The sequence below is a fragment of the Poromitra crassiceps genome (genome assembly GCF_964638095.1).
Source record: "Poromitra crassiceps genome assembly, chromosome: 2".
Lineage (NCBI taxonomy): Eukaryota > Metazoa > Chordata > Actinopteri > Beryciformes > Melamphaidae > Poromitra > Poromitra crassiceps.
Genome location: NC_139624.1, coordinates 101187896 through 101202071, shown reverse-complemented (window position 1 = coordinate 101202071; position 14176 = coordinate 101187896). Strand labels below are relative to the sequence as shown.

The 14176-nt window shown below is 45.4% G+C and overlaps 1 protein-coding gene across 1 annotated transcript; it reads left to right on the top strand.

Annotated features, from left to right (window-relative positions):
• Positions 1-2624: 2624 nt before the first annotated feature.
• klf6a (Kruppel like factor 6a) lies at positions 2625-12252 on the top strand. Its single transcript, XM_083632384.1, has 4 exons — positions 2625-2943; positions 4712-5303; positions 6441-6564; positions 9390-12252. The coding sequence occupies exons 1-4, from the start codon at positions 2842-2844 to the stop codon at positions 9439-9441; spliced, it is 870 nt and encodes a 289-aa protein (XP_083488510.1). The 5' UTR covers positions 2625-2841; the 3' UTR covers positions 9442-12252.
• The last annotated feature ends 1924 nt before the right edge of the window (positions 12253-14176 follow it).

Sequence of the window (14176 nt, the reverse complement as noted above, 5' to 3'; positions counted from 1 at the left end):
GACATCATTGATGCAATATCATTTAGTGAGCAACACACACACACACACGCCAATAGGGCAGGCGAGGCCGAGCTACGGTCGAGGCCACGCATCGGCCTAGTATTTTACATTACTGTGGATTGTAGAAACGTACAATGCAGACATTTTAATCTGGTGACTGGGTTGCCATATAAAGACGCTTCCAAACATTCCCCTGTTCTTCTGAATGGACGTGGACTCATTGAGTTTTCACACTTCAAAGCCAACTGTCCCAGCAGCCCATAATGAATAGCCCCATTAGCACAATGGCAAAGTGGAATTCCTTTAAAGGACGAGTGAGGCCAGCTCCAGGGTTCAGAAGGCATTGCGTCGCCATATGACTAAATCAGATGCTATGAGTGACAAATACGGCCTCCCAGCTGAGCGCGCCACAAAAGACGTTCAGTTCTCCACTCGGGCCGGTGGCACAAAATACAGCCGCTTGGGAAACAATGTGCCGGCCTGTCCAGAGCGGTTGTTTGTCTCGTCCTGTGATGGCGTGCCACGTTGTGGTCACACAGCCGATGGACTTGATTCTATGAACTTATGCAACAGCTGGAGGAAGGAGTCGCCTCTGTCCCAGTGCTTCTCCAAAGAGGAAAGCATAAGAATAAGTCGGCTGATGTAATGCCGTTTGTCAACTGGCCATGTGATGGAATGCAGTCGGAATGAAGAAAGTCATTCATAAGGGGACTTTGGCTGGGTGTCACCAGACTATAGAGCAATTATGGCTGTTCAATTATAACTGGCTGCTCTGTACATGCCGCACTGTTGGGTTTGAGCATGACATTACATCATACAATAAAGTGCAGAATTGAATTTTTTCTGTAAACAACTTCAGCATACAATTAACTTCTAATTTTAGCCCAGTACAGTACATTAGATTAGAGCTCCAATGATGAAAAATCCCATACTATGCCTATGATGTCAGGTTTGAAATGCTTTTTACTGTGTGCACTTTTATTTGCATTAGTTATTCTAGCAAGACATGGTCTTGGGAGTGATTCAGTGTATGATTTGCAAACTCAGCCTAACTGAACTGGGGTAAAAACAACTCCTTGAGAATTAGTGGACGACTTATGGATATTAAGTGGTTCTCAACGTGGGGTCCGGGGACCACCAGGGGTCCTTGAGGGGGTACCAAGGGGCCCACAGCAAATACATTGCTAAACTTCAGCATTAAACTTCAGCATTATTTAATAGGACGAATCAGCGTGACGTCACTGCCACCCAGTTAACTAGTATGAGTTGTGCCAAACAAATGTTAATATCCAAAAAGTATACATCCCATCGCTTATATTTTGACATTCTGAGTGAGAGCAGAATTAGCTCAAGAGTTTGATGTATAATATATGCATGTCGTGTTAAAGTTGTGTGAACTGTCGCAGTTTTTAAATTGTAAACACGGTCAGCCAGCTAGAGTCAGATGCTCAAACTCAGGCTCCATTGCCGTTGTCACCCAGTGACGCGGTTTGTTTACCAAAATGCTGCTTGGCTGATCCCTCGTATATACAATAAGTTAACACAATTAGAGAATGTAGAAGAGCGACTGTTTTGGTGATAGTTTCACTGTTATCTCTCTACCTACCATACAGATAATGAAATGATGGAGAAAATCATATAGCAATAAAAATATTCTCAGATTTGGGTTTGAGAGACAAACTCATCAAGTGGGGGTCCGGGGCCCAAATGTCAAATAAATGAGGGGTCCTTGATATGAAAAGCGATGAGAGCCACTGTTATAGCCTGCTAAATGCCCTTTTACTAGTGGAAAAGATGAGAAATCACCAAGAATGACAGGCTGCACACGTCATACTCTGGCCACAGAGACAGTCACGTTGAATCGTCTTCTTCTTTTTTAGAGCAGATGTCAGCCTTATCTAAAATAATTCACATATGGGTTGAATTAAGGACGCCTCTAAACTCATATTTTGCTTTGACTACTTTATCACATATTTAAACAATATCTTGTCAGTTTAATAAACTAGACATAGGCCGACAAGACAGCCCCCTGCTGAGTGCTCCATGTTGCCCTCAGAAACGTAGTAGTGGTGGTAGACGCTCCAGAAGCAGGGAGCTTGCCATACTTCAGGTTCCAGTGAACTGCCTCCCTCTCTTCACCAGCAGCGTGTTGCAAGCAGCATTGCTAAGTTAGTGAAGTGTTTTCCACAGAAGAGGAGTGCATGTAGACTGCGAGGTGGTGGTGAAACTGTTGCGGGCGGCTCACATACGCTGTCTGTGGCGAAACACACACAGCCAGCGCAGAAATAGTGAGAGCGGACTACATGGCACGTTTATATACATGCCTATAAATAGCCGGCCAATCCACGCTGAGGCAGCCGGAGTTAAACGCGCCAATTAAAACAGAGAACGCACCGAATTAAATCGGAGGGCGGCTCTGATTCGTCGGTTGTGATATCATATGCGCTCCTGCACGCTGGTCGACGCTGATTGGCTCATATTCCGCAGGCGTAATGGTGCCGGGGGGAGGAGGGGGCGGGCATGGAGAGGTTTGAATAGGGAAGTTTGCAGAGCGCTTTGCTCCCCGGCCAGTACGCGCTAGTGTTTGCAAATACAGAGTCACTTCAACAGCCAGCAGGGAGAGAGAGAGAGAGAGAGAGGAGAGAGAGAGAGGGGGACGGTCATCCCGCTGAAAACAAGCGCTCCTGTTTGCATCGCTGCATGCAAGTGCCAACACCGACCACGGAGATACTTGGCTTGGGCAGCATCGCTCTCAATTGCTCTTCTTTTTTTTTGTACCAGAACAATTATTTAAAGTGCCGCTAACGTTAATACAGGCTTTCTTCTGACTCGGGTGGGAAAATGGACGTTCTACCCATGTGCAGCATCTTTCAAGAACTTCAAATAGTTCACGACACGGGCTATTTCTCAGCCTTACCGTCACTGGAGGAGTATTGGCAGCAGGTGAATATATCATATCATCTATTTCAAGTAGCCAGGGATTATTGCGCCCGTGTGGCAAAGCGGAACTGAGCAGGTTGCGCACTTTTTTTTGCATTAAATTAAGTCATTGGGTGCGCAAGAAGTCGCACATGGCATCGTGTAATGATTGTTCAGAGGAGTGGACGGTGATTCGCTTGACTTGATAGTCGGTGTGGTTATGAAGTTTTGCCAGGCTGAAGAAGTGGATCAGTGTGTCAGTCTGACAGCTGGATGAATGGCGAGAGAGTAACTCAAGCAGCAGCAGCAGCAGCGTGGTGGTGGTGGTGGTGGTGCTGCTGCTGCTGCTATATTTTCAGCATGAGTTATTTTACCAGCTGGTTTCTGATGCTCGGGCCAGTCCATCAGCGCTGCTCTCACTCATACCAGAAGCGTAGTGATCCAATATGACTGCGGATGCACCGTTTGAATTCGCATCATAAATTCGGGAACATCATCTTGTCGTATTGCTTCAGCTTCTGTCATGCATGCAGTTCATACAGGGAAGGTAATACAGCATTTTGGTTTATTTTTTATTTTTTATTTTATTTTGGCGCTGAGCCAACAACTGATGCCCTTTCCAGCATTTCAAATTTTGAACTTCCATGATTGCACAGCGTTTCATCTAATTGACCTCCTGGTGATTTTACTCATAATCTTGCACCTATGGTTTTATTTTATTTATTTTGTATTTATTTTTAAATCAGATTTATTCTCTTACATTCAAAACACATTCGTTTGCATCGTGTGAGTCATTCGTCCTGGGATTTGAATAGGCTGCACAACATGAGACGATCAAATGTCAGCAATGGCCAATTCCTGTTTGCATGAGTAGATACTAGTGCAGCTGGAAAACATTGTGTAAGATTGCGGAAGAGTATGCCTAGAGGATTTTTCATCGGCCCTGTCAAAGCTGCTCTGTCTGTGCCATATATACACCTCCTAATGAATGGACTGGCTTTTGGAGTTTGATAGCTTTCCTTTGAGTCAAATTCAAGCCAGCATGTCCACAGCGAGTAAGCGGCTGACAGTGAGGAAGGATGTGATTGCATGTCAGTGCTATGCATGAGGAAATGCAGCGGATAGCTCACGTTGGAGGGGAAGTGGAGTAGCTTCCTTAAAAGGACTGTAAATTTGTTGAGTGAGTCATTCAGTGACAATGCACATTAACTGTTCCTCTGCACAGTGGAGTTCATGGGCGAGCAGCTTGGCCTGCTTTTTACAAGGCAAGGTGTTTGTAAGATGAGCCCTGCTCCAGTTGAAGCTTACTGTCCCAAGTTGTGCTTGTGGGAGGTTGAGTTAATTGCGATCCACCAATTACTCAAGGATCATACTCCAGCATATAAGCTGCCAAATGCAGCTAGTCATATTCCAGTGTGTTGACAACTTTGGCGGATGGCTCTAAACCTCAATGAGGTAGCAGATATCAAAATGATCAGTCTGCCAATTGGACATAATGAACAAAAGTATGTGCAGTGTTGTATTACTTGCATGAAATAGATGGAATTTCTTGGTTGATACGTTATATGCATTTCAACAACACTAGACCACATAGGGGATTTTGGGGTATGTGCACAAGCATAATTCCAATGGATTTCCCTGGCTGAGCCATATGACTGATGTCCCCAGGGCTTTCAGATAAACAACGTTCTGTTGTACCCATGCATGTTCTTACTGTATCTTCTCCTCTGTTTGCACTCCACCAGACATGCATGTTCTTACTGTATCTTCTCCTCTGTTTGCACTCCACCAGACATGCTTGGAGCTGGAGCGGTATCTACAGAGTGAGCCTTACGCCTCCAAGTCCGACCTCAAGTTCGACGGGCAGGAGGACCTCTGGAGCAAGTTGATCTTGGCCTGCGGGGATAAGGCCAAGGCCGAGTCCGACCCAAAGATCCCTCTAGCCCGCGAGGAGGACAATCAGGATAGCCAAATCTTGGACACCAACAGTGTGAATTCAGACGCCAGCAGCGACGCTTCAGACAGTTCGGAGGAGCTCTCGCCCACACACAGCTTTACCTCCAACCCTCTGGGCTCCGTCTTGGTTAGCTCTGGACCTTTTAGCCCCTCCATCATTAGCACTCCGCCGTCTTCTCCGGAGGCCACCTCGGATCCCGGCAGCCTATCGCAGGGGTGGGCCGCCGCGCACGGCGAATTGCACTTGCCGGTGAAAATCAGGACCGGCGGCGCGATGGGGAAGAGTTCGGACAAGGCGGGACTCGTCTGCGGAGGAGGAGATGCGTCCCCGGACGGCAGGAGGCGTGTGCACAGGTGTAACTTCAACGGGTGTCGCAAGGTTTACACGAAGAGCTCCCACCTCAAAGCACACCAGCGCACTCATACAGGTGAGTCTCAAGACCGCCGAGGTGGCCTTCATGTGTAGTCTGTGAAGGCCATAAACGCTGATGTCTCCATTGTGCCGCTGCGTAACGGGGGAGAGGGCTGCACTCTTGTTCCCTAAGCAAGATTCATCCTATGACGGCACACGGGGCACACTGTTAAACCATCTCATATGACGGCACACGGGGCACACTGTTAAAACATCTCGTATTTTATTGACTGACGGAAGGAAGGAAGTGCAATTTCTTTAGTCTCTTCCCCCCTAATGGCATTGAGCAGCCATTGTGTAACATAATTAAAGGGTCCACATTGCCATGTCCTCAGCTGGACTGGAGCGCTGTATTAGCTCTGCATGGCTGGATCCCTAAACTGTGACCTCATCTATCTGGAATGTGACTGCCTGAGCGAATGAGTGAGAGAGAGAGAGCGAGAGAGGAGGGGGGGGGGGGGGGGGGTGAGTAGGGGGAGGGGCTGCCCACATGGAGATAAAAGAACTGGGCCCTTCAAAACAGATTGGGTTTCACCATGGGAAAGGCTTGAATGGGCGGGGAGCCAGGGGGCACTGAGTTGGAAGGCTTTGAATGGTCGTTTGACCGTTTCTTATTTTTGATTAGCACCGTGAAATTGCACGTGTGGCTTTTTCTACAGGCCTTCTTCTTGACCCACAAAGTCATGTTGTTGTTGTTGTTGAAATTAACATCCAGGCACATGAGCGTTCTCTACATTCCTCACATGTTTCACATCGTATAAGAACGAGCGACTGATCCAACAGGTTCAGTGGAATCTCGCTTTCAACTGACTCGTCATCAACTCTGTCATGATGTCTGGCCACAGGCTGACTCATCTGAATGCATTTGAATAACAAAGGAAGGCCTAAGTAACCATTGTTAGTCTTTGCAGAGCATCACTGAAGTAACCATTGTTAGTCTTTGCAGAGCATCACTGAAGTAACCATTGTTAGTCTTTGCAGAGCATCACTGAAGTAACCATTGTTAGTCTTTGCAGAGCATCACTGAAGTAACCATTGTTAGTCTTTGCAGAGCATCACTGCAAAACCTTGTGCCCGTCTTCCCCTTTTCTTCTTTTACTTTGTCTCATTTTGTTTTCAGGTTGTTTCATTTTCTGCTCGTTTTGTTTCCCAGGTGAGAAGCCGTACAGGTGTTCGTGGGAGGGCTGCGAGTGGCGTTTTGCACGAAGCGACGAGTTGACCAGACACTTCAGGAAGCACACTGGGGCAAAGCCATTTAAATGCAGTCACTGTGACAGGTAAGCCAAGTCCTTTTTAACATCCCCTTCCTCTGATAACACGTGGTTCCATTTACACTAGGGATGCAACGATTATAGAGTTTTGACGGTATGATTATAGTCTTGAGGAAAAATCAATACATTCACGCTACTGTTAGTAAATTAGGGGGTGATCACGTTGTGTGGTCTGTTACAACTAGGAAGTGAAGTTGTGTTGTTGAAATAACAAAATTAAGTTGCATAGTTTTCTCCGCGTTTTCCTGGCGCACTACTTTGACAGTACCATAATGTTCCTTTTTTGAGAGTGAGAGCAGAAACATTCGGTGTGGCTGAGCCTTTAGACATTTCAAACCGCGGTTAATAGTGAAATCGGTTCATTGCTGCATCCCTAATTTACACAGATGGGACCAAAGCCATGGTTCTTATCTGCTTTTGCACCATTCAAATAATGACGCAGGTCTTAAGTAGGGATGGGCATTTCTAGCAAAAACACTATTCGAAATTCGCTGGCCAAAGTCGACTTTTAATCGAAATTCGAAAATAAAATAAAAATGTAAAAAAAATTAAAAATGTAAAAAAAAAAAAAAAAAAAAAAAAAAAATCAATACCGGTAATCTTTTTTTTTTTTTGTGTGTGTGAGTGAAATGTTGCATTGTCTCCCCTGATTCTAAGTATAGTCGAATCGCTTGGTTTGAGCAAGTAAAACAATTTTTATAAGCATTTTAAGCAAGGTTTATGGAAAAATGAATGGCGGATGAAATCCCATGAAGAGGGAGAGGTTGCTTATAAAAATTGTTTTACTTGCTCAAACCAAGCGATTCGACTATACTTAGAATCAGGGGAGACAATGCAACATTTCACTCACAATTTTTTTTTTTTTTTTTTTTTTTTTTTTTTTTTCAATAAACGAATTTCGACTTTCAATAATAAAAGTCGACCTTGATAATAACAACAATTATTCGAAAATTCGAAATTCGATGCCCATCCCTAGTCTTAAGGGACACTCCACCGAAAAACAATTGATTTTTCTACATAATGTCACACATATCCGAAAACTGTAAAACTTTTGCAGGCATTAATTTAGTTTGGCAGCTATTGAGAGTTGATTTGAGCGAAGTTGTGGGCCAGTGATGTCATCCATGCACAAATGACATCACCGGTCCATAACTGAACTCAAATCAACTCTCAATAGCTGCCAAACTAAATGAAACTACCGGTTTTTACAGTTTTCCGGATATGTGTGAGATACAGTATGTGCAAAATAAATCAGCATTGTTTTTCGGTGCCCCTTTAAATTCAAAGCACTCATGATTGATGCAGTTGAAAGGAACCAGAAGCAGTTGGTTTGGACTTAACACGTTCAGTGCCAGCGACGCCATATGGCGTCATTAGAAATTTACCGTACAGTGCCAGCGACGCCAAATGGCGTCATAACTCCAAATTGTTTTTTTGACGGGGGGGTGTCGATCTAAGCTTCTTACGTCGCCTCTAACAATATTGTAGCTATTGGAGGTCGATAACCTATTTTACAAACCCATTAGGTGGCGACAGCACTCTCCTGATCAGAGAAAAAGGAGCCAAACACACAGAAATAGTCACTGGTGAAAATGAGGAAATCGCATTGCATCCGTCCGTATGCATCGACGTGCCTCCATAAACGAGCACAACGCCAGCTGTGCCCCCAGCAGCAGCATCCGCTGTCACAACTGAGCACCTCCATGTACGCTGCAAACAGCACATTCACATAATCAGCATTATTATTCCGAACTGGAAGCATGCCAGCCCGTGACAAACACACGCGGAACCAAAAAGCTGAATGTCGCGCCCCATTCACTGTGTGTGCGCAGCAAACTCAGCAGAGACTGAGAGCCACCAGACACATAAGACACACCCAGGAGGCGTGTGCAGTTGAGGGGGGGGGGGGGGGGGGGGGGAGCACGGAGAGCAGCAGAGCAGCATACACTTCACCCAGACAGACCCAGACATCAGAAAATTAGCTTCAGAGTCAGAGATGTGCTTGAAATGTTTAATTTCACAAAAGGCTCATTATCTCAGCTCGTAGAAAAAAAGGTATTTTTTTCGTTCAATCAAGCTATCTTCTCCGGCTCATAACTAAAGAACGGAAAATGGGATCAATAAACTTTTTTTTGCAGGTGATAGAAGAGAGTCTCATCGTTATTTGTGCGTGTTCAGTGTTTACATAGTAATTATTAAAAAAATTATATGACTGTTTTAAAATGCATTGCGGCCTATGTGGCACAGCAAGCAACCTTTTGCCCAAGGGCCGTGGCACTGAAAGTGTTAATTGACCTCTACCCATGAGACATTTTGAGGCTATTTACACCTGGCATTAACATGCGACGCGTTTTCTGTCATCAGGTTGCAATCAGATTGTGCTTGACCACTTGAAAGTACAGGTGTAAACGCCCCCAAGACACATGGAAGATGGATTGCAATCTGATCGGCCGAACCACCTCCGGAGGTGGTCAGGGACACATTGTGTACAGTACACATTGAACACAAGTGTAAATGCAATGTGTCCTCTCAATTTGGATACAGCCACTGTATGCGGATTGAGACGACACCCATTTTGAACGCCTGCTAACGCCAGGTGTAAATTAAATCAGGCTAATGTGGTCAAGGAGTATCTGATTGCAATCTGATGACAGAAAACGCATGTTAATGCCAGGTGTAAATGGCTCTGGTTATTACTCAACATAAATATAAAGTGTATTATCTACAAGGGTTTGGTTTATTCATTCCCTAAAGCATGCATTTTGCTCTGTTCAGTTGTAGTCCATTGCTTTTGCACAGCTGTTGACTCCTCTTCCGTTTCTCCCCCCCAGATGTTTCTCCAGGTCTGACCATCTGGCTCTTCACATGAAGAGGCACATCTAGAGCAGGGCGAGCACAAACCTACCAACGCAGCGAATGGGGGGGAAGTGAAAATAAAAACGCTGTCTCCCGACCAGTCTCTTGGTTGAACTTTCCCAGAGCAGAGTGGCGGGAGTGTTGTTCCAGCCAAAGCATGCTGTTTTGCACCATACTGAAACCCAGTGCCTCCGGGACCTCTCTTTGGAGAAAGGCGCTCTGAAGGTTGTCTGTTGCAACAAGAGGACAAAATCATGGATGGAAGAATTCGATTTAGAAGGACTTACAAGTTACGACACACACACAAACACACGCACACAAACGCAACAAAAAAAGACAAAAAACAAACAAAAAAAGGCGCGCGCACACACGCGCACACACACACACTCACACACACACACAAACAAGAGAATGAATGATTTGTATGTATGGTGCATGATGTTTTGGGGACATCTCCCGGACAGCAGATACACTGGTACTTTACAAAAAGAAAAAGTGTCTGAGGTAAGCATGTGTGCACTGTGAATGTCTGAGACTGGCTGACTGGCCCCGCGTAAGGAGAGAAGCGAGGGTTGGGGATGGACCAATAGATGGATGGTCTAGGGGGCGCTGGTTCCAGTGTTGCTGTGGACTGAATGGGTTTCTGGGGGGGCGAACATGATCCATTTTGGTTCCCCCTGTGGCAGTGTGAGGATGGGGAAGTTCCTGCCTGTCAGGCACCGAGACTTGGGGGGTTGGGGGGGGTTCCTTCTCAGAAGCTTTTGAGGCCTTGAGTTTGACCACTAAGAGGGTGGACTTGTAGCCCTCCGGTCAGCAACCCAGCGGCCAAACCCCCCCCCCCCCCCCCCCCCCCCCCCCCGGTCACTGTATGAGAGGAGCTTTTTTGGTGTTTTTGGTGCAGCTACTAAATGTGCAATGTGTTATGTAGCCTGGTTTATTATTTTTTTTACAAGCTACAAAGCTCTCATTTGTAGTCCAATTGTATAAGCTGTGTGCTTAGAGGTATAACACAACTATACTATAACTTCAGTATCATAGACAGGTGTTGCATGGTTCTAGGGTTCGTTCATTTCCTGTTTCCACTGTAATCAGGATTGCAAATAGTTTGAATAAAAGTGCAGCTAAAATGCGAACGGTTAAATGTTACAATATTGTACATAAACCCTTGATGATTTTTTCCCCCCCTTTTTTATTTTTTACAACTTCATCCCATCTTCCACCTCCTTCCTTGGCTTGAGATCTCACCACAGCTTTTGACATGCAACTTGTTCATGGAGCTTCTTCTCCACTCATCCTATGCCTTGATGACTATTTGATTTTTTGTACTTCCTTTCTGTTTTTCTATCTATAATAATGCACTGTTGACCTTAATGGTGCCTTATGCAAGTGACCTCGCCCCGCGGCGGTGGTGGCTTTTCTCCCCGGGGAGGCACGTTTTGTTGTATGGGTGATTTTGTTTTAAAGCTCAAATCAAGGCTCGATTCTGAATGAACTGGCACCTCTGCTGTTCCAACGACAGCTGGCCACACCTTAAAGATGATTTGTTTTGTTTTTGGTTTATTCTGTTGTTAAAATGCAGATGCTCAGAAAATGAGTCCAAGCACCAATTTGAGTCGGAACATGTAAATAAGACAAAATGCTGTTGTGTTTAGAGAGCACTTAAATCCATTTATTAAAGACAATAGCTACTGTGTAGTATGTGCTGTAGTCCATCACTCACAGCTCTAAGGTACAAAATAAGCCCATTAGAATAGCGAACGTGGATCTCTGCGTAGGCTGAACTCGGAACACAATGCTGCTGCCTGAACAATACTTGGCATCGGCTGACGATCCGAGGCTCGCTGTAGACACCCCCCCACCGCCACCGCCACCCCCCCCATCCCATCCATCGCTGCAAGCGGCACAGGAGAAAAAGCTAAAGATTTATTGTAATTAACAGGCTGCAGTTGGACAGGCCTTGCCTTGTACTGCCTCTCGGTAATGAATTGCTAAAGGCTTTGTTGGCATGGAATCTGTCACAGACTGCTGACTGTGTAGGTTGGTTATTGACCTGTCTGGGGAGCGTTGTTTTAGCCAAGCTGCAACAGTATTATGAAAACCACGGGAGCGAGCTGTGGAGGAGATAAAGATCACCCGTTTGAGTTGAACCGTTCACGCTATACGCGGGGGAGGGGGTCATAGCAACCCCCCCGCTGACAATATTTGTCCTGAAAGTGGAACTGTGTTTGTGTAGCGGACTCGCAAAGGTAGAGACCGAAATAATTATAGGGATTATGTCGATTTACTCGTGTAGCGTAACTCTGGGACAGGGCCACCCACTCCAGGTCAGAGACCTGCTTGTAGTGGAGCGTATAGGGATCTGATGTTGCAGCAAGATGCTCCCGACTTATGGATTTCAGATCAGCGGGCCAAAGACACAGGATGAGTACAAACTTGAAACTGCTTGCTGCAATAGATTGTGAGTGCTGGCAGGGCCTTTTGTTGTGGGCAAGGAGAGGAACATCCATTCTTTTGAGACGGCAGCCAATAACTGTTCAAGTGGTCATTGAGCCTTGATTTAGCTCCATGTTTGCTTGCATCTTATACACTTTCCATGACTTCTTCTCTTTCACTCAACCCCCACACACACACACCCACTACCCCAACATGTTCTGTCGTTCACACACAGCTCTTTGTTCTCAACCCAATCTTTGTATAAAAAGAAGAAAAAAAAACTTTTGTAAAATTGTTATGTTTATGCTTTATGAAATTTTTATTTGAGATTGTTTTGCAAAATTGTTATATTTCTGTATGAATGTATTTTTTATTGGAATAATAAGAAATTCTTATCTGACTTTGGCTTGTTTCCTTCGTCTCATTGGTGTTCTCCTTGGTTGTGTCACGCTGTAGCCGTGGGAGCTTGTAGTTGGTAGGTGCTTGCAGCTTGCTGGGGATAAATGGCTGCATCCTCCCCTGCACGCTGCTCTCCAGTAATATGGACAAAAGTAGATTAGGATGTGGAGGGTAATACGGTGAGAGCGAGAGCACCAGGCTGCACATCTTGACATCTGAGATCTGTCACTTAAAAGAACTAGAAGCATGGACTAACAATCACAGCAGCAGCCAGCACTTTAATACATTCCCCAACCGAGGACCAACCATTTACTACCCACTCGTAGCAATTCCTTCAACGTTTGTCATTCCTCTCTATATGTACCTGCTGCTAAAAGCTTTGCCTAAGTGTCGGTCTATAGTTGCTCCACCTCTTCCTGACTTGTAAATACCAGTGTGAAAAATATCCCTCTGCCGAAAGAGCAAATGACATCTTTGCAGAAACTGGTTGCTAAACACAGCAAGCTGACCCACCTAAAGCCGCCTTGAGCAGTTAGCACGAACTCTGGCCCGCTGTGCCCGGATTCAGATCTTTCCCTAAACAGCCCCTAGAAAAGTTTCTGTATAATATCTTGCTGCAGTGCTTTCACTTATAGGAGCGACTGGCTGCTTCCTCCTTAGAGCTAGCTAGTTCTCATCAAAGCACTATACATAATTTATCTCTGTCTCTTACAGCCCATGGCATTTAATTAGAGAGCCGCTTTTATACATTTGTTAGATAATTACTCTACTTGACACAGATAATGATACAAAACAGCAGTGGATAAAGGAAAGAGCCTAGTTTAAGTTACAAACCAACAAGAAAATAACGGATACAAAAAATAGTAATAAAAAAATAACTGTCTTTTACTCCTCTCTGCTTATGGTGATGAGCGAGAATGGGCCGGCAACTTCTTAGTTCCTCTGATTTCCAGTAAAAGCCCCCTGGTTTTTAAATGAAGCTTAGCCTTCATCAGTTGTTAATTAAGCTCGCTTTGGAGAACCTCCCATCATCAGTGGAACGGGGAATGTTGTTCTTGCCTCAAAACGCAGCAGCCGCTTGATCTCTCAAGCTGCCGCCGCACTTCATATATCATCTTCAGAGGCCAGTCTATGTTGCATAATGCATCGGTAAGGTGAGACACAACCTGCGGAGAAGCGGGGACATTTACGGGGACACTGTATATGCAGATGATAGCGGTGTAAATCCAGACGGTTCAATGGCATGCAAGCAGGCATTCCTGGAAGGTCATGTTCCTCTTCCAGGGGTCATATTGTTGGTTTTAACCTCTTATGTAGAGATACGCCTCATGCAACATCTAAGCGCCATTTAATCATGACTCACATCCTCCTGACAGACTACACTAGATACATCCTCTGGTGGAGACTCAACATCCTCCTGACAGACTACACTAGATACATCCTCTGGTGGAGACTCAACATCCTCCTGACAGACTACACTAGATACATCCTCTGGTGGAGACTCACATCCTCCTGACAGACTACACTAGATACATCCTCTGGTGGAGACTCAACATCCTCCTGACAGACTACACTAGATACATCCTCTGGTGGAGACTCAACATCCTCCTGACAGACTACACTAGATACATCCTCTGGTGGAGACTCACATCCTCCTGACAGACTACACTAGATACATCCTCTGGTGGAGACTCAACATCCTCCTGACAGACTACACTAGATACATCCTCTGGTGGAGACTCAACATCCTCCTGACAGACTACACTAGATACATCCTCTGGTGGAGACTCAACATCCTCCTGACAGACTACACTAGATACATCCTCTGGTGGAGACTCAACATCCTCCTGACAGACTACACTAGATACATCCTCTGGTGGAGACTCAACATCCTCCTGACAGACTACACTAGATACATCCTCTGGTGGAG